Here is a 20,592-nt window from a genome sequence, read left to right as displayed (position 1 = left end):
ATTCGTAGATTTGAGGGCCATACTTGCTGATGAAAAAACTTTCTTAGCAGATTAGTCCTGCTTTTTTGAATCCTTATCACAAGGTACCTGGGGAAAGGCACCTGCAGATCTTTTAGAGCAGGCCGCCTGAACCACTAAGCTCTCCGGCAAAGGATGAGAGGACAAAAAGTCTGGATCCCCAGGAGCAACTCTATAACGCCTAGCAACGGCATTAGAAACCGCAGGAGCCGTAAGAGGCCTACTCCACACCTCCAGTATAGGATCTGTTAAAGCTTCAGTAAAAGGAAGCATAGGTTCCACCACAGATGAGGGAGAATGGAGGACTTCAGTCAAAATGTTTGATTTATACTCCGCAGTGGGCAGAGTCAAATTCAGCTGATCCGCTGCCTTCTTGATAACCACATGGTAGGGGGCCACATCTTTAGAAGGGGCATCCGACACCGAGGTTAAATATCAATCAGGGGACAGTTCCAGTCCACTTACCTCCCTTAAATCATCAAAATAGTCCTCCGACTCTTGAAGCTCACCCTCTTTAAACTCAGCTTCCCTATATCTCTGCTCCTACAAAAGGCGGTGGGCTTCACGCCTCAGCCTCTCCTTCCGAAGAGACGTCATCGGATCCGGAATCGACTTCGAAGGAACCGGGACCGGCGTCGAAGAGGGAGCCGGAGTCTAACTCAGAGTTGAAAGACCATGCCGAAGATAGAGGTCGGTCTGGAGCCGGTGACGCGGGAAACGGCGTCGATGACTTCGGCGGCGCCGAGAAATGCCATGGCGGTGTCGGAGCCGACATAAACGGCAAGAACAGCGCCGGAGCATAAGCTTGGGGAACTCACAAATTGTATTCCAACGGACCCATGAAACCAGCCGGTGCTCCAGAGCGGTACATGGCTCTCGCATAAACACCATACCATGGCATTTAAGAACTGTGAAGCGTCTTGTCCTGGACCCGGAAAAGGAGGATACGAACCAACCGGCTGCTCTCGAGGAAGCTGCACCGGAGTCGACTCCTCTTGTTCCTCGGGCTGGTGAGCTGGAGTCGTCGAACCCTGAGGAACAGGAACCTCTTCCTCCTCTTGAACTGGAGACCGAGAAGGAACTGAAGAGGGATTAGACGCCTGAGCCGGTGAATGCTCCGGCGACTCCAAAGGCAAGGCCTCACCTTCCGGATCCCGCGCTGGAGAAGGAGATACCATATCCTTTCGATGCAGTCTACTAGGCGACTTCGCTCTCGAAGCCGACTCCTTTCCTGAATGGTGCCTTGAGCCATGCTTCCTCTTCTTATGTTTCTTCTTCGTTGATCTGGAAGCATGTCCTGATGACTACTTCGAAGCCGACCTCGACCGCCTTGATCGCGACCTCAAACTCTTCTTGGCCTCTTTACCTTTTAATTTGGCACACTCACGAAGGGCCTTTGGATTCATCTTCCTACAGGAATGACAACCTTGGACGTCGTGATCTGAACTCAGGCACCATATACAGTCATCATGCGGGTCAGTGATTGACATCTTCCCGCATCCGCCGCACGGCTTCAAACCAGTCTTCTTGGTCGACATCACAACAGGAGTCAGAACACTGGAAAGAACACAGAAAATCACAACAGTAACAAAGTTACAACGCTACAGAGGATCCCTTCGAAAACCGTTCGCGTCGACGACGCGGAAAAAAGGGAACTGATGTCATCACGCTGATGTGGGCCTATTATGGAGTTGGTGACGTCAGCGGACCAGCTAGCGATGCCGTGCCTCTATGACGTCGTCCACGTCGGCGCGAAGTTACAAAATATTTTCCGAATGTTGCTGACGCAGGGGATATTCACAAGGTGAGGAATCCACTGCCAGATGTATCCATCAGAAAAACGTAATAAAAGTAGGCCTGTCTTGCTACAATGGAGGTATAACTAACTTTACGGATATAGAGTTGCCTACCTCGATCAAAAGATTGCATTTGAATATTTGAAGAGAAAGCGTTTGGGGGGTCCCAGCAAATGGACTGGAATATTCGCCATTTATGACCATCAGTGAGCATCCTACGATGCGGAAAAACATGTTACCTGGCACATTGGGATTAATTGGCCACTAGTAATGAAGACCTTAGAAGTTAGGCTTGGGAAACCATTTTAATTATAAAAACAAAATCTTCACCATGAGAGAACACTCCCATTCCACAGATGTACAGTGGACTGACTAATGGGAGCACAGCCTAGCTTACAAGTGCAGAACACCTGTTCAGACTTAGCCTAAACCAACCACAGATTCACAGGAACTAGAGCTTAAATCCATTATTTCAAATGCTCAAACTGCAATAGTCAAGTGTTTTATGAGCAGAGACTGCACCTCCGGCTCATATAGCTGAGCAGGTTTAAGGCAACTTGGTGGCAGTGTAAGGAAACGTGCACCAATGTGGTTTGCTTGCATTTCAGAAAGCTCTGTTCAACACCTCTAACAAGCAATACATCAACACATGCATCTAGTGTGTAATCAACACCTATTTCAGTTAGGTCCTCTGAAAATTCAAGGGTTTATTTGCTAAGAATGGTAGAATAGACTTTCACAAAGGTCTGTATATATATTCCAGTTATTTCACATTAAGTAAAGCTCTCTACTCACCTGGTTTGAAGGTGTGGCTGTTTATAATCCTTTTTAAGTGAGCTGAGGCTTCGGTTCATGGATTTAGTCACAGATCTTGAGTTTTCATTGCCATCATTCCATGGTTTCAATTTCCCTGCAAGGAAATATTTGATAGTCAAAAATTCATATTTTATCCACCTACCACCCAAGGAGATTTTGGTGGGCTCTCAAAGTGGCTTAACTTTTATTAGCACCCTATACAGAATATTTGAACTGGTGCAGTCAATCAGAATGCTTGCACTATCCACCACTGTGTGCATGCTTTCAGTCTAGGTCAGTGACAAGGACATGAAGTCGTCAAATACCGGGCATTTTTATATGTCTTTGTTAGGTGAGGTTAAGGGATGGGTGCTAAGAGCACTATTGTCTACACACTGCCCCGCATTTAATACCCTGAGAAGGAAACAACACATTAGCAAGCATTTCTGTTCTAGTTTCAAATATGCCATCTTGAGTACTGCTGGAGTAATCTGTACACTGGATTATTACATCTATTTAAGAAAGTGTTCTGTTTGTCAAGAGGGTTTCAATGATTTAACTGTGTAGCACGATTTCTCTGGAATTCTCATTGACTACCTTGAAGAAAACAAGTTACTTGCTAGTAACTTTGGTTCCCCATTATTGGTAACTTAAATAGATTTCCATGATTTGTATCATTCCCCGTAGTCAGCCTGGGAGCCTCTGTAAATAGAAAATACCACAGCAGTATGTAAAAAAGAGAAAGTAAGGCCTAGGCCTCATCTCATTTTGTAGCCTATCTACCTCTTTTTGTAAAAGAGACCAAAATTTTGCAAAGGCTAATCAGATTAGCCTCACCCCTAGTACCCTCCTGAGAGAGCCTCAGATTTTCGTAGCCGTTGTGTAACAGTAACCAGTTTTGCTGAAGGCTGAGCTTTCACGACACTGGTCATCAGTTCCTGTTTGCGAAACCGATCTGCGACTTTTCTGATTCCAGCGGTGGCGAACAGATCAACGCCTGGAGTGCCCCACCTGTTGAAGATGTTTCTTAGCACTTCGTCTTTTAGAATCCACTCGTGCTTTTCTTGCACCAGCCTGCTGAGTGCGTCCGCCTGAACATTCTGCACACCTGGCAGATGAGTAGCCGTTATCGTCAGTCCTCTGGCTAGCAGCCAGTGCCAGATCGCCTGCGCTTCCTGTGACAGTGTGCACGATCTCGAGCCCCCCTGCTTGTTGAGGTAATACATTGTGGTCGTATTGTCAGTCTGTACAAGCAAGGAGCTGGTCTGGAAGGACGGATGAAAGGCCTTCAGTGCTAAGTGAACAGCTCTGAGTTCCAGGAAATTGATGTGATACGTGGATTCCGCCTGGGACCACGTTCCCTGGATCTGTAGATGGTCTGAATGCGCTCCCCAGCCGTGGAGAGAAGCATCCGTGACGATAATCCGAATGAGAATGTCCTTGTGGAATGGAACCCCTTGGAGGAGATTCTCTGCTGAGCACCACCATCTCAGGGACTGTTGAGCGTGAAGGGACAGCAGGATTTTGTCGCCCAGCTCCCCCGCCTCTGGTCCCACTGATCCTTCAGACATTTCTGCAGTGGACTCACGTGGAGGCGTGTGTGTGGAAGATGCAAAAGGCCATTGACCCCAGTAGAGAAGACACCGTCCTCACTGTCGTAGATGGAACAGCTATGAGAGCCTGAGCCTTCCGAAGGATCGATCAGAGTCGCTCTTCCGAAGGAGACAAACTTGCTGAAAAAGTATTGATGGAGGCTCTCAAGTACTGTAGGCACTGGACAGGAGTCGGAACAGACTTGAACATGTTTATGTGCAACCCCAGTTGGTTCAACAGAACGGCCGTCCTGTTGAAGTGCAATTGCGCTTCCTGGAAGGTGGAGGCTTTGATCAGCCAGTCGTCCAGGTACGGGTAGACAAAACACCTTGTTCTTTCTCAGGTGCGCTGCCAACACCGCCATGCACTTTGAAAAAGTCTTATGTGCAGATTTCAGTCCTAACGGTAGTACGGTCTACTGATAGTGATTGGCGCCGACTAGAAAGCGCAGGAACTTCCGGTGTTTCCGTGCAATGGGCACATGGAAGTACGCATCCTGTAGATCTATTGCGCACAGCCAGTCTCCCCTTTGAAGCGGAGGATAAATCTGGTGCAAAGACAGCAAGCAAAATTTCTCCCTGCGAATCCATTTGTTTGCTTATTGCAAATCCAGAATGGGCCTGAACTCGTTATTGTCCTTCTTGCGCACCAGGAGGAACCGTGAGTAAAGGCCCTTTCCCATTTGAAACAAAGGGACGTCTTCTAACGCCCTTTTTCTTAACAGGGTATCGGCCTCCGCTTGAAGCTCGTGCAGCTAGAACTGCGAGTGAACCGGTGGGATTGCTGGAGGAGGGCTGACAAAACGAAGACTGTATCCATTGAAAACAATATTCAGCACTCACTTGTCCCGAGTAATTTTTCTCCACTAATTTTGTATGCTTCCCCTCCACCGGAGCGGGTAACGGACGAGGGGGAAGTAGCACCTCAGGGCTTAGGCCCGGCCGGACCCTTGTTCGCCGAGGAGGACTGTTGGCCTTCTCTGCCCCTCCTGGAAAGGCTACTGCTGTTGCTGCTGGCCAGCTTGACGACCTTGTCCTCGCTTCTGGGATCCATATCTCCTCTGGAACGGTTTCTTCAAACCAACGGCCTTCAATGTCTCTGCTTCTGTCTTCATGTGGGCCATTTCCTCATCTGCATGCTTCCCGAAGAGCGTCGACCCAAAGAACGGCAAATTTGCGAATCTCTGCTGCGCCTCCGGTTTGAGAGAGGTAAGGCGCAACCAGGAATGGAGTCTTGAATTAATGCCATGGCAATAACCATGAGCCGCCAGGAGAGAGGCTTCCGCCGTTGAGCTGATGACTTGATTGGAGACCATCATGCCCTCGTTCAATATCTCCTGGAAGTCTTCCCTCCTACCCCTCGGGAGGAGCTCGAAAAATTGTTGCAGAGATTCCCACAAAGCACGGTCATAGTGACCCAAGAGCGCTGAGGAACTCGCTGCTTTCATTTATGTGGCAGCCGTGCCGCAAACTTTCTGTCAGGCTATATCCATCCGACGGCTCACCTTGTCCGGAGGCACCGTAGAAGACTGAGCATTAGCATGCGGTTTCTTGGCTGCTGTCACGATGACAGAATCCGACCTCAAGAACGCCGGATCAGAATCCGGGGGCCTGTACTTCTTTTGCAGCCTAGATGGCGCCGACTTCACCGAAGCCGAGGTCAGAAACAGCTCCATGGCCGGTTCCTCCAGTCCTGGCACCAAAGGCAACAACGGGCGAGACAGATGCAGTTTGTGCAAAGTTTCAAATATCACAGAGGTAGATGGAGTGGGTACCGACAATGTGATCCCTAACTTCGCTGCCCCCCTCAGCAGCACCTCCTGAAACGTCACAATGTCGTCCACAGGTGACACCCTCGTAGGAGGGGAATCCGATAACATTGGAGAATAGCCCCGGTCACTTGAGTAGCCCGTGTACCGGGACCGCGACCTGTCTCTCCGATGGCGGTGACGTGACCTTGTGGAGGAGCGGTGTCTACTGCGAGTGCAATCCCTTCCTCTAGACCTTGATCTAGATCTCCTGGACTTCGCTGGAGCCGCCGGTCTCAGAGGAGCCGGAAGCGTAGGAGCCGGAACCTCAGGCCAAGGTGGTGGAGATCGGGGAGGCGGTGGAAGAGGAGGCAGAGGCGGTAGTGGAGGAGGGGGAATCGTCGCTGGAGGAGGAGGCTTCCGATAAGCAGGCATCCTCGGAGGCAGCGGTGGAGGTGTAGGCGCCTTGGGCCTAGAAGGTGAGTAGGTTTGAGAATACTCTGAATCCGGTGCCCTCACCACTCTCCTCTTCTGAGAAGGTCTCAAAGAAGATGTCCTGGAGGCAGACCTCTCTTTGGACGAGAGCCGGTGCCGCCGCGACCGGGAGCTCGCCAATGAAGACGACAGACTGACCACTGAGGCCCGGGACACCGTCCCGGTCCTTGAACGTCTCCTTGACGTCGATTTTTCCTTCCTCGACCCCTTAGACTTTCTACTCCTCGACGTCGATGCACTCTTCGACGTCGAACGTAGTCTCTTCGACTTGCCTCTTCTCGACGTCGAGTGTCGTGTCGTGTCGACATTGAACGGTGGTACAGCCACGACCGCGAATGTCGTCACCTCCTTGACTCATCACGAAGTAGATGGTGTGTCGACGCCGGTGAAGTCCTCGACGTCGACCACGTCCGAGGTCTCGACGTCCTGCCTCGAGGTCGAGCGGCAACGCCGCTTGGACCCAGATCCCTGGGTCGACGGAGAGCAGATGGTGGTCATACCTCTCGACACCGACGTCAAAGCTATCGACGTCGACCGGGATTTGTGCCTTTTCTTGACTGGGGAGCCCCCCAGAGGCAGAAGCACGGGCAGAGGATGATGATCGAGTCCCTCCATGCCCAGAAGTCCTACCTGGTTCTTCATGTCTCCTCTGCTCCAGGGCCTGGAGACGAATCTTCTCCCTGTTAGGCAGGGTCCTCCTGGAGAAAGAGTGACAGATATCACAGGAGTCAGGGACATGGGTGGAAGGGAGACAGAGTATGCATACTCTGTGGGGGTCAGATTTAGCCTTCTTCCTACCACACTCGGGGCACTTGTTGATTAAAGCTGCATTATTGACAGAAAGAGGTGGTAAAACTGGATAAAAAAACACAGCAAGAGGAAGAGTGAAACACTTAAAACACTGGAAAAGTGCAAAAAAATGACGATATACCCAAAAAGGGAGAGCTCAATGCTCCAGGGTCCTGCTAGCAGGAGCCGGAAAAAAGAACCGGATTTTGACTATACACAGAGATCCCCTACTACAGAACTGAAGTGGCATGGAGTCATTGCAGCAGGGGAGGAACTGGACTGCTGACCCTCATCCTGAGTGTCCTAAGGAACCCTATTTGTTATTTGAACAGCATCAGAGTCCGAAACAAGAAGAAAATAGAGCCTCTGCTGATAATGGACTCATGGTACAGGCACCAGGTAAGAGTCAAGCTACATAACAACCGGTTGCACTTTTTGATCTCATAGATCGACATTCGCCGAGCTCGATTCGATGGCGATTCGAGGTCTGACATGGGCACTGGTACCAGGTCTTCCATAAGCGAGATGGAAACCAGTGTGGATATTGGTGCCAGTGTGGAAGCCTGCAACTGAGTCAGTACAGGCCCTGTAACTGGCAGGCAGAGGGATTCAGAATCACAATAAAGATAAGCAGCATGATCTCCTTAAGGTCACTATCACCTGTGGGGTTAACAATGGCCCGGGAAATTCTAGGCGTGTCAAGATCAGCTGAGGACTCTGTTCTGAAACCAGGGACTTCACAGGAGTGAGAGGTTTATCTTGACGTCTTGGCACTTTCTCTTTCGAGCTAGAATGAAGCGATGAGGTTGAGTTGTAGTTCGTGTTTGTGTTAGCACTTGGACTTTGACTTATCTGAAGAATTTGCACAGAAAGAGGATTGTTTGCAAGAATGGCTCTGTGACCAGTACTTACACTGTGCCGTGGAGTGAGACCTGCACTGTCACCCCAACCTCCTACTCTAGGGTTTGGCGATGAAGAGTTTTAACTCCTGATCCTAGTTAGTCTTCCGTGCATAAGGGCATACATGTCATAAGATTGAGTAACAACAGCAGCCCTGGCACCAAAGACACACCTTGGGCAGGTCTGTAGGTTTGTGACGGACATCTGCATCTGCTTCCTCTAGTCTCGGTACAGCTTGAAGCCTGTAGTTTTTGAAAGGGTCATAATTCCCTAACACACTGTTTGATAGTTTTGGACTTCATTGGAAGAATTACAAAGTCGGAAGTAGAGTTCCCGATATGGGTTGGAAGGTACGCAGAGAAAGGAATTGACATCCGAGCACAGGGGTAAAGTTTGCGGCTCCTCTACATCACTTCTGAGACGGTACGCAGCAAACGTGGAGCCGGATAATGCCACTTGATGCGAAGATGGAACACTGTTGTTGAAATTGTTCATATTCAGTCTGGTGCCTGGCGATATTAAAAAGTTGTCTTTATTTAGAAGCACGTATAAACAAAACGAGAGAAAGGAAAGTCGCTGCTTCCACTCTTATTCCCCATGGAAATAGCAAGTAAACAACGAAAGAGTGAAGCTAGAAAAGCAGAGGAGCTTTTAAATGGAATCACCCATTTTTGTTAAAAGAGCCCTCACTCACCAACCTAGTTGGTGACATTCCCCTAGGCGCTAGCACCCATAGCAACAACCCATTGCTATGGGTATTAGCGGTGAGGGTGTATCATGTTGAAACACTAGTTACGAGTACAGGCCTCATGAGCAGTGCTTTCTATTCAGCGACAGCCCTTTCCAAATGTGGGTACCTGACATCAATTGGTCTGTGAAGCAGTAGAGCTGCCACGACTCTCGTGACACTGAAACATGTAGCTGAACTGTTGTGTCTGGAAATATCTGATGAGATCTGGGATGGACAGGCTACCTTTGTCTAGGTACCTCCATGCTAGCCATCCTGTTTCTGCTATTGTGTTGCCTCTAAAAGTAAAAGTGCCTTTTCCCTGGCTTTTATCATAATCTCCTTTGTTTTAAAGTCACTGAAGCATGTGAAAATGTTGGGAGGGTTGGTTCGTTTAATTGTGGGAACTGATCCTATAGGTTCATCTAACTAAACAGCCTTCCTATCCTTGCTGTCCAAGATCAAGCTAAACAGACACTGCACATAGGCTTCTATTTTGGAGGCTTCTGCTCCAGCAGGGACATCACTAATACAAATTTCTAGTGTTATTATCTCTTCTCCGAGTCTTCTAGATGGTTGTAGAAGTCTATATTTTGGTCGTTGACTGTCTAAGAACTAATGTCCCGTACTTCCCTCATGTGTGCTGAGGAGATATCTTCTCATAAGTTATGTAACATATCTTCCATAAAAGAACTTGTGATGGAAGCATCTTCTCTGCTGGGTCATTTGTGATGGGGCCACATCAGTGGCCGTCTCGAGGCCAACTTTGGTGAAAGGATCAATTTTCGTTGCTGCGGATCTCAAGCATTTTGCTTTCCTAACTTTTGACACCACCATCATGAAACCCAAATCTTTTCTACTCAGGCTTCTTACTCTGGCGCTGTGGTCACAAATCAGGTTGGGCCGTTAGGCTATTCTGCTAAGGCTCTCAAGTACTAAAAGTAAAAGAACAAAGAAAAAAAAACACTTAGGGGGTTGCCTATCTTAGCCTCAACACCTGGGAACAAAGTTGCCCCACAGAGTATTCCAGAGTAACGCTGCCACGCGGATTCTCCCAGATGTCTGGGCAGCTATTCTTGCTTGATTAATTTCCTTTCCTGCAGTGCGATTACCTTCTTTAGGGAGGCGGGCTGGTGTCTTAGCTGCAAGTCCTCTGAGTGATATTTGAGCCACCACAGTAGGGCACCTCATCTCAGGTCATTCAGGGCTCCTTCCTTCCTTTTTTGTCGATGTCTTAGCAATGGCATCATTATATCTGTGCCTTGCAGCAGCCACCATTTTCAGCCTGTTGCTGTCCCAGTCTATTGCTGGCTCTTCTACAATCTGGCCCGATCTGCCACCCTCCCCGCTTTTCCTCTAGGTTACGGTCCATGTTTACTTCTGGGGGAAGATGGGCCCTTACCACACATGGGTAGAAGGTTTGATTGAAGAAAATGCAAAGCTGGTTCAATAGGCTTACACATTAATTATTCATTACCAAAACATTGTAAAATAAAATTGTAGTGCAAATAGAGGAAAACAACAAATGTGCACTGACCTTTGTGTGGTTCATAACTGAGTGGTCTTGCAAGACTTGCTTTAATGTCAAAAGACTTTTTAATCGTACTTGGTGTATCCGCTTTCTCACCCATGAATTTGAATGGTGTAAAATCTAAACACAGAAATAAAAAATAAAATAAAAAAAGAGGGGGTTAAACAATGCTGCAGAATGGCAATATACAGAACTGAAATTGTAGTTCAGTATACATTTTTTTTTTAAGTTTTAGGTTTATGCTCGATGGGCTTGCACTAACCTAGGCAATTCTTTGGACAAGTGGGGCACAAAAAGGGAAAGGTGCAAGTTTCTCCTTCCCAATGGTGCCTTTCTGGGGAGGATCCCTGAGCAGAAATTTTATACTAGCCCTCGGGTCCGCAAAGCCTACACAGAGGGTCTGCAACTGCTTAGAAACTAAAACATTAACGCTTTGATAAAATGTATATAAACAAAAAAGCAAAATGTAAATGTGTAAGAATATTAAAATTGAAAAAGTTATTATTCTCAGATAAATTAATGGGAGCATTGCAAGTACATAAAAAAAAAAAAGTACAGTATGGACAGGAGTGGCCTCTAATAAATTTAGAAAAGCTCCAACCTTCCCATTTAAACAACTATTGATATTTGTTAGATTTGGAGGTCTATAGTTGGCACAGGTAGGTACTTGTGACAAATAGGGACCCTTGCCTCTAGTCAGGGTAAGGAGGTACATGCCTATAATAACCCCTGCTCACCCCCTTGGTAGCTTGGCACAAGCAGACAGGCTTATCTCAGAGGCAGTGTGTAAAGCATTTGTGAACACATACAGTAATCAAGTGACAACACTACAGATGGACGCCACACAGGTTTTATATCCAAAATAAGTATACTTTACAGTATTTAAACACAAGACCATAAAAACCAAAAATCCACAATACTAGTCTCAAAATGGTAGTTTTAGCTTAGTTCTCTTTAGTTCTTAAAATGCGACACTGAGTAAATGTACCTTAAGAGGCGACACGCAGGGCAACAAAAGTGTTGCAAAGATAGAAATGCGGCAAAATCCGGTGCAAAGAAATAATAAACGTTCAAGTTCTTCCTGATGCGACACGCTTCTCCGATGATGCGAGAAGTCTTGACTTGATGCGTCAGTTGCAGCAGCGACCCCTTTGTTCTGTGATGCGACGACAGCGGCTTTGGCGGCAACACTCTTCTCAGATGTTGCGAGACGCTTCCGTTCGATGCAACAAATGCAGCGGCGACACCCTTGTTCGGTGATGAGACAGCAGCTCCGACGGCGACACACTTCTCCGTGAATGTGAGAGGCTTTTCTGGAAGCGGTGCAATGCGACAACTACAGCAGCGATATTCACGATGCGCGGCAGCAGCAGCGACAGCGACACGCTTCTTTCTCTTGAGTCACACTTCCAGCTCCTTGAGACACGCAGTCCATCTGAAAGCCCAAAACAGCAGCAGGCACTTCCAAAGAACTCTGGGGAGCTGGGGGTTGAAGTCTGTTGTCCCTGAGACTTCAGTAGGAGGCAAGCTCTTTTCAGTGCACACAAAGTCCTTTCTTTGGCAGTCAGGCAACCACTGCAGGCCAATCCCCCCAAGCAGCACTTCAGCTTAGGGATAGTCTCTCCTCAGGTTCCTCTCCTCAGCAAAGGTTTCTTCTTGTTGTCCAAAAGTGATCTAAAGTCTTGGGATCAGGGTGCTAATACTTCTACCCCAAAATCCTTTGTCCTCTGAGGGCAGAGGGGCCTTTGCCCAGTCCAAACCAGTTCTGGAGCACTCTGTTTACATGACTTCTTTTTTTCTTTCACAGTGCAGTGCAGAAACATCAGACGGCCCACAGGAGGTGGAGCCAGCAATGTGAGGGAAAGCACAGCCCTGGAGTACTTTGTTGACATAATTCCTTCTCTCCTTTCACAGTGCAGGGCAGAGACATCAGACGCACCACAGGGGGTGGAGCCAGCACTGTGGGGGGGCAGGCACAGTCCTATTCAGGTCCCAGGTGCAACTCCTCCCTCCCATCTAAATGCAGATCTCTCCATTCACCACTGGGCGGACTCATTCTGTCTCCTGGAATCCCCCAGCCCTGTCACTTACAAACCAGACAGTCGATTCACAAACAGCCAAAGGCACACAAAGGTCAGACAAGAAACCAGCCACTTTCTAAAAATGCCGCTTCCAAACACAGGATTTAAAAACCCTCCTTCCTAAAAGACGTGTTATTAAATTCTGAGTTCAGGGATGCCAGACTTCAATTTTCTATCTTGCTCCTATGGGAAGATATGCAGGTAAACATTATACACAGTATTCTCCATTATAGCCTAGGGGCAAGATGGCCTTTCTATAGTAAAAAACGAAAATGGCTGTAATTCACTACCAGAGCATGTCACCCACACTAGTACATGCTCTACCTTTGCACCCTTCCCAGGGGGGGTACCTTGGGCCTTCCATAGGGGTGTCCAATGTGTACAGAAAGGGAAGGGTTAGGCCTGGCCAGTGTGGACACTGGTCAGGTTAGCATGGCCGTTAGCAACTGCACACAGGCACCGCGGCGGCAGGCCTGAGACACCATTTTAGGGCTACTCATGTGGGTGGCACAATCAGTGCTGCAGGTCCTCTAGTAGCATTTGCATCACCAGCCCTGGAACACTCAGTGCACTTTACTAGGGACCTACTGGTAAAACAAATATGCCAATCATGGATAACCAAACAATAACAATTTATACAGAGAGCACGTGCACTTTAGCACTGAACCAGCCCTGGAACACTCGGTGCACTTTACTAGGGAACTAATGGTAAAACAAATATGCCAATCATCCAATCACAATAACAATTTATACAGAGAGCACGTGCACTTTAGCACTGAACAGAAGTGGTAAAGTGCACAGAGTCCTATTGCCAACGAACCACAGGTCAGGAAAAATAAAGGAGGAAGAAGCAAAAAGTTTGGGGATGACCCTACAAAAAGGGCCATTTCCAACAGTACCCCTAACCGTGACCAGGAGCTGAATTGAATTTGAATTTAAAACATTTGTAAAGCGCAGCGTTCACCCTACGGTTTCTTGGCGCTATAGAGATAGGTCCAGCAACTCAGGGCAGAGAAAGCCTGGCGCAGAGAAAGTAGGGACAAGTTACAAGGAAAAGGCCTGTTTAAACAAAAAAGTTTAGATCTTCTCGAAAGGAGGAATAGTATGTAGCAAATCGTAGGTAGTCGGGGAGGGAGTTCCAAAAGGTGGGAGCCAAAGTTGAAAAATTGGCTCCTCCCCACTTTTTACGTTTGAAAAGTGGGATTTGCAGGAGGGATTTAGAAGAAGAACTAAGCTCTCTGACCGGAACATATTCGTTGATCAGAGAGGAAATGAAGGCGGGGGCAGTACCCTGGGGAGCCTGAAAAACCATACAGCCGGTTTTAAAAAGGGAGCGTTCCTTGATAGGAAGCCAATGAAGCTCCTTATGGAGGGGTGTAGAGTGATAGAAACGTGGGAGACCATACACCAATCGAGCCGCTTGGTTCTGGACCATCTGGAGCTTCCGCAGGCTGTATGCAGGGATGCCGTTGTACAGGGCATTGGCATAATCCAGCCGCGAAATCACCAGCGCGGACATGATCAGTTTGAGTGCCTGGGGAGAAAAAAAACGGGAAACAGTGCGAATGGTTCGGAGAGTGAGGAAACCGGAAGAAACAACAGAACTGATTTGTGAGTGTAAAGTAAGTTGGTTGTTCATTTTGACACCCAAGGTTTTAACTGTGGAGGAAGGAGTGGGGGAAGGACCAAGAGAAGAGGGCCAGAAGAGAGAGTTCCAGGGACTGGAAGAACCAACTCGGTTTTGTCCGGGTTCAGCTTGAGATGGTTGTGGTTCATCCAGTCCCTGATGAAAATCATAGTGGACTGGAAATTTGAGATAGAGAGGGGAGAAGAAGAGAGGTTAAAGATGAGCTGGAGGTCATCCGCATAATTATATACGGTGACCTCCAGCTGCTGAAGTGCAAAGATTAGAGGAAAGATGTAAAGATTGAACAGTAAGGGAGAAAGAGAGGAACCCTGGTGAACACCGCAGGTGACTTGTAGTGGGGTAGTCGTGAAGTCCCCCAGCCGGACCGCCTGGGTGCGGTCCCTCAGGAAGGAGGATAGCCAGACCAGGACTGAGCCCTCAATTCCCGCCACCTTGACACGTGAAAGCAAGATGGTATGGTCCACCGTATCAAAGGCGGTGGAGAGGTCGAGGAGCGCCAGAGCCTGATGTTTGTTGTAATCCATGCCCTCCCTGAGGTTGTCCAGGACCGACACCACGACAGATTCGGTAGAGTGCCTGGGGCGGAAGCCGGCCTGACTAGATGCCAGGCCCCCATTTGCTTCTACGTGGGCGCGGAGTACCGAGGTGACATGGCGCTCAAGCACCTTGCCCAAGTAGGGCAGCAGAGAAATGGGGCGATAGTTGGCTGAGATGGATGGGTCAGAGCTGGTAAGAAGATCAGATCCAAAAAAGGCACGACAACCCACGGCATTGTGTGCCCAAACCGACGGTGCCTAACCAACCCCTAACTTCCCAATTCACCTCTCAAAGTGGTGGTTGAACCCAGAAGTCTCCCTTCCTGCAGTGCTTTTGAAAACCGGAGGATCTCCATTGGAAACAACAGGGCATCCGACCTCGAAACAGTACACTGCACCCGGCCGCCCTAGTGCCGTTGAGGGTGCATCTTTGGTGCTAATTTGTTTCCCCATTTGTCCTGAGTTAAAGTCCAGGAGCTTTGCTCTCACAACCCAGTGGCCTGCTTGCCAGCAGCGGCCGACCGGAGGCCCTCTATCCACCATTGGAGAACATATCACTCTGCACCCGGCCGCCCTAGTGCAGACGAGGGTGTAACAAGAGCGCATCCTTGACCTTGGGGGAACCCTTGTTCTAACTCCAGAACCTTAACTCCAAAGACTGGTTACTTACCTAAAAAACGATAACCATATTTTCCTCCATAGGATAACATTGACACTTTTTCATGAAAAAGTTTCAAAGTGTGGAGTTTTGAAACCTAAATAAATTCTTTAAAATTGTACGATTTAACAAAAACACTTTTACTCACCTGTTTACAGGAAATGTCCCAGTGCTGCAGCCAGGCATGCAGTACTGTGTAAGAAAAGTAATCCAAAAGTAACTCACCTGCTATTTTACTGAAATTCCCATACAAGTCTGTGTACTGTATTTACAAATGATTGCATTTCTCTGAAACAATACTGTAAGTCCAACCATAGTACATTTACAATTGAACTCTATTACAATCAGCATTTAATACTGTAAAGTATTTATTGCTTACCTGTGCCAGGCTTGCTTGGTTTTAGAAATAAACAACTAAAAGATCATTTGTATACAAAAACAATTGGTCTGAAGTTCAGTCTTTGAGTGTGTGAATTCAGTTTCTAACTGAGTGTGTACAACAAATGCTTAACACTATCCTCTGATACTACCTTACTGCTCTACCACACTACCACAAATAGAGAGTATGGTTATATCTAACTTTACCTTTGCCTACCTTTGGGGTTCCACTGGACTCTGTGCACACTATACATCACTTTGGTATAGTATATACAGAGCCAGCATCCTACAGATGTATATTGGCTGCACAATTCTTAAGGTTCATCTGCGCATACAGCAACACATTAGGAATGTCAGTAATAAGGATCAAGCGCACACTGTAGCACACCATTTCAAAGAGCTTCATGGGGGCAGGGAAGAGAATCTTAGCTATTCTGTCCTGGATATGGTCCTCCGTAGAACATGGTGTGGGAAAAGAGAACATAGCCTAGGACCACTTGAACCCAGGTACATCCTCATGCCTAACACTACAATTCCAATGGGGTTGAATATTGAAGAGGACTTGTTCATACATTTATGAGTTGAACAAGATTTTGTGATTTGTTAAAAGTACCTCGGCTATGTTCCAAGTTAAATGGCATGTAGAACTTTCTTTTTGTAATCATGCCAGTGGATTGTACCAGGATGTCTCCTGACAGAGCTGCCTGTAAACTAGCTATGGATAAGTGGGGGATGTCTCTTCTTCATGACAAAATAATAAGAAAACAGGACAAGGGGTATGTTTCCAAATAAACACATGCTGAGCTGCGACAAATGTTGTACAATAATGGTTTACCATACTGTGTCTTGCACCACTATGACATGTTTGAGTGGAATACTTTACTTAGCGATGTACTGTGTCACAATTTCCTAATAAACCATGTTTTAAACAAAAAATCATGCCAGAGTATTAAGAAAATGTGAATGTATTTACTAGACAAGTTATTTGTCACAGGGGTAACCATATGATTTTAAAATTTAATTTTATTTGAAATCTAATTAATGAAGGGCTTTCAGTGTATTCTGTCTTCCTTCTACACCTTATTGTGGGGAGTTTTTGAATCAACTTGCTCTGTAGGTGTGTGTGTGAGGTGGTGAAATAAGCCCACTGGGGCCCAATTTTGAGATGAGGCAATGTGTGCCAACCATGTGGTCTTAAGATTTTGGCCCACTGGGGTCCAATTCCAGAACGGAGAGTATGCTGTTGAGTGCAGGATCGACTCTTGTGGGGCACATGCTCTTATTTGTTTTTAAACCTATTTTTAACGGCAATTTTGATGGAGTTTAGGATTTTATTCTCGATATTTATGGTATGCAGAATCTTTGCACACTTCCTGTGTTTACAGAGCCTGTTTGCACACAACTGTTTCGCAAATTACCATGAATTGCACATAATTCTGTTTTACTTTTGAGTAATTTTGCACATTATTGAAGGAGCTTATGGCGGAATGTTGTACTGAAAGGTACCAGACATTATCAAAATGTGATACTTTAGATTTCTTAATATGTATTTATAACCTAAATGTTTTTACAATGAGGATGAAATTGTAGATAAGAGACACAGTGAACCTCACAAAGAAAGTGATTCTTAATTTCCATGGATTTCGATTTGCACATGTCACATTAGGAAATGTTAAGAAGACGCTGAATGGCGGAGTCTGCATGAGTATTGAACAACAGGACCCCGTCAAAAGTGAGGTCGACCAGACGCTCTCTAATGTTTTCTGGGAAAACAGCATCGCATAGTCAAGCATGGCGACGGAGAGCCAAAGAAGTGACCATAGCACGATCAACAGCATCAGCAACATCCAAAGTCGCACTAAGAATAAACGCACCCAACTCTCTACCATCCAACACATGGCCCCGCAGATCAGCACGGGCCCCCTCATGAGACCTAAGAAAGAAGGGACTCGACAGAACCCCACAGGCTAGAAATAGCTCTGGTCAGCACACACAAAGTGTTAAGAGCCCTCAAGGCAGCACTTGAAGAAGCAAAGACATTACGCCCCCACAAATCAAACCACCGGGCCTCCAGAGATGGAGGGAACACCACCACAGGCAAACACGGAAAGGCATTGCGCAGTAGAGCGCCTTGAGTAGAAGGGTGGAAAGAAAGACAGACCGGGATGTGCGGAGCAGGACGATGACGGTGAAGTAGAGACAGAGTCCCGGATCGCCTGTGGCAGGGCATCCTTATGCCCCCATAAGAGAATTATGAAGTGACGCTTCAAAGGGAAGGAACAACTCCCACCCACCAGAGCCCTGGTGGAGAATCCCCAAGAGGTGGTCTGTAGGAAATGGAGTTACAGGTTCACCCTTCCTCAGAATACCAGCAGCCGTGGAAATAGCCAGAACAAAGGCAACACTGGCCTCATTAGGGCACTGCGGAGGAGAAAGTAATTCCTCCGTGAACCCGAGGGTGCTGGAGCCTATTTCGGATGCATGAGACTGGATTTGGATTAAATATACATACATATATTTGTGTGTTCACACACACACACACATATTATATATATATATATATATATATATATATATATATATATATATACACACACACACACACAAACATGCATGCACACAAGCACGCATACACACTTTTTTGCAGCACAGAATCTGGGTTAAAAGGAAGTTTGGTGTTCGAAACGGGCAACTTAACACAAATATCAAAAGCGGTGGGGCTCCCAGAACCAGCACCCACATTTGTAATATTAATAGGCAGCTGGGGCGCGTTTGGAGAAGGTTTGCTTGTATATTTTGCAGGCCGAATCATTCATTGACCTCAATTTTTTTTTAGACACACCTGTTGTCCTGTGGAATATGTTTTACAGTACGTTTGTCGCCGGAGCCCTGAGATGTTATTGGCGAGCTGAGAAGGAAGCGTGCGTACATGTTTGCCAGCCAGATGAATGTTTCCGACATGTTCCTACAGAAAAGTGTCTCCATATAGGGAGGGCCGTGCTCCACAGTTAAGTCGCTCAAGAGTGCCTCTGCCGTAGTCTTGGTTCTGTGCCGAATTCCCTGGACGAAGGCATGCAGAAGATCTATGTGGCTCATGGACAAATACAGACAGGGCCTTTTTCAGCAATAAGTTTCAGTGGTTATTTTGAAGCCGTTTTTTATTTGCTTTTACAAATAGGCACTCCTATTGCTTCTCCCTGAACCCGGATTCATGAGTGAAATCACTAGATAGTTGGCATGAGAGGGGCCGTGTGTAGTGTAGTTAGTACCTGGAAGAAGAAAGTTAAGGACCTTCGGTAAGAGTGCTTTTGGTACCTTCTTGACTGTTTCTTGAACTACCACATATCACCACTAATCCTTTATGTGTTCCAGAGTAGCGTGCTACTCGCCAATGAAGCACCTTAAAATCCTATCAAGGGGTAGCAAGCGCTATACAAGTACAAACCTCTTTCCCTCCTCTATCCCGCGACCTACCCTTCTCTATCCAAATAACTGAATAACATATATACTTCACTATAATAATTTTTTTCAACACTAATCCTTTATGGGTTCCAGAGTAGCGTCCTACTCGCCAGTAAAGCGCTTCAACACCCATCAGGGGTAACAGGCGCTACACGAACGCAAACTTTCTTCCCTTTTATCCCTCAGCTATCCTTCTCACTCCAAATAACGGACTAATATCCACCACTCAAATTACTTTCATATTTCACCATACTAATTCAGCACTAATCATTTATGGATTGCCTGAGTAACGCGAGTCAAAATTCTGATATCTTTCCGAATCCGAATCCAAATAACTGAGTAAGCTCTTAAAATTTACTTGCATTTTCACTATACTAATTCAACACTAATCCTCTATGGGTCCCGGAGTAGCGTGCTACTCTACGAAAAAGCGCTTCGAGGCCTCGTCAGGGGTAGTAAGCGCTATATAAATGCAATTACAATTACAATATATATATAGTATAGTATATATATATACAGATTAGAGGAAGTAGGGGTAACTGGCCTTGCCCTACAGTGGCTGACATCTTACCTTGGAAACCGTCACCAGGTAGTGGCACTGCCACCGTTTAAATCTAACATCAGAAGAGTGGCGCAAGGTCTTCCACAAGGGTCGGTCATCAGCCCTATCCTCTTCAACCTGTACCTGCGGCCCCTAGTTGCGCTGATCAGATCTTTTGGCATAGCGGTGACGAACTACGCAGACGACACTCAACTTGTCTTCTCACTTGAGGGCAAGGAAGCAGTGACACTTGACATCTTCCACCGCTGTATGCTCGCAACTGCGGACTGGCTGAATCAGAATTCGTTACAGTTTAACAGCTCCAAGGCAGAAGTCTTACACTGCACCACTGACCGCGTCCCTAGACCTCTTCCGCCGGATTTCTGGCCACCCTCCTTCCAAAGCACGACTGCGTCTACCACCTCGGTCCGTAACTTGGGAGTGATGTTTGGGTCCAATCTCCAACTGGATGCAGCTGTCAATAAAACAGTGAGTACTTGCATGGGATTGCTTCGTATGTTGAGAAAGGTCCTCCCGATGCTTCCCATGGACAATAGGCCAGAGGTGGTGAGGAGCATCAGCGTAAGCCACCTGGACTACTGCAATGCTCTATTTCTTGGTGCACCAGCTACCTTGATAGGAAAACTACAACGGGTGCAAAATCTTGCAGCCAAATTAGCGCTTGCTCGCCGCCGCCATGACTCCTCATCCCAGGCATTAAGAGACCTTCATTTGTTACCGATCCTTCAACGGATCGATTTTAAATCTCTATGTATTGTATTCAGGGCCCTTCACGGACAAGGCCCAGTACCACTTCAGCACATGTTCCATTGGTACATTCCGTCCAGATCCCTTTGTTCGGCTTCCGCCCACCTTGCTGTGGTGCCTAAAGTTCTT

General features: G+C 47.0%; 1 protein-coding gene across 2 annotated transcripts in view; it reads right to left on the bottom strand.

Moving 5' to 3' along the window:
- Positions 1 to 20,592, bottom strand: part of NUSAP1 (nucleolar and spindle associated protein 1) — a 240,467-nt gene that overhangs the window by 11,413 nt on the left and 208,462 nt on the right. For both annotated transcript variants that reach the window (XM_086937197.1, XM_086937195.1), the window contains 2 exons: positions 10,398 to 10,511; positions 2,610 to 2,724 (listed from right to left, as the gene is read on the bottom strand). In XM_086937197.1, the coding sequence (XP_086793323.1) occupies positions 2,610 to 2,724; positions 10,398 to 10,511 (229 nt within the window). The remainder of the gene's footprint in view (positions 1 to 2,609; positions 2,725 to 10,397; positions 10,512 to 20,592) is intronic.

This window comes from Lissotriton vulgaris, chromosome 9, assembly GCF_964263255.1.
Source record: "Lissotriton vulgaris chromosome 9, aLisVul1.2, whole genome shotgun sequence".
Lineage (NCBI taxonomy): Eukaryota > Metazoa > Chordata > Amphibia > Caudata > Salamandridae > Lissotriton > Lissotriton vulgaris.
This window is presented reverse-complemented; position numbering and strand designations above follow the sequence as displayed.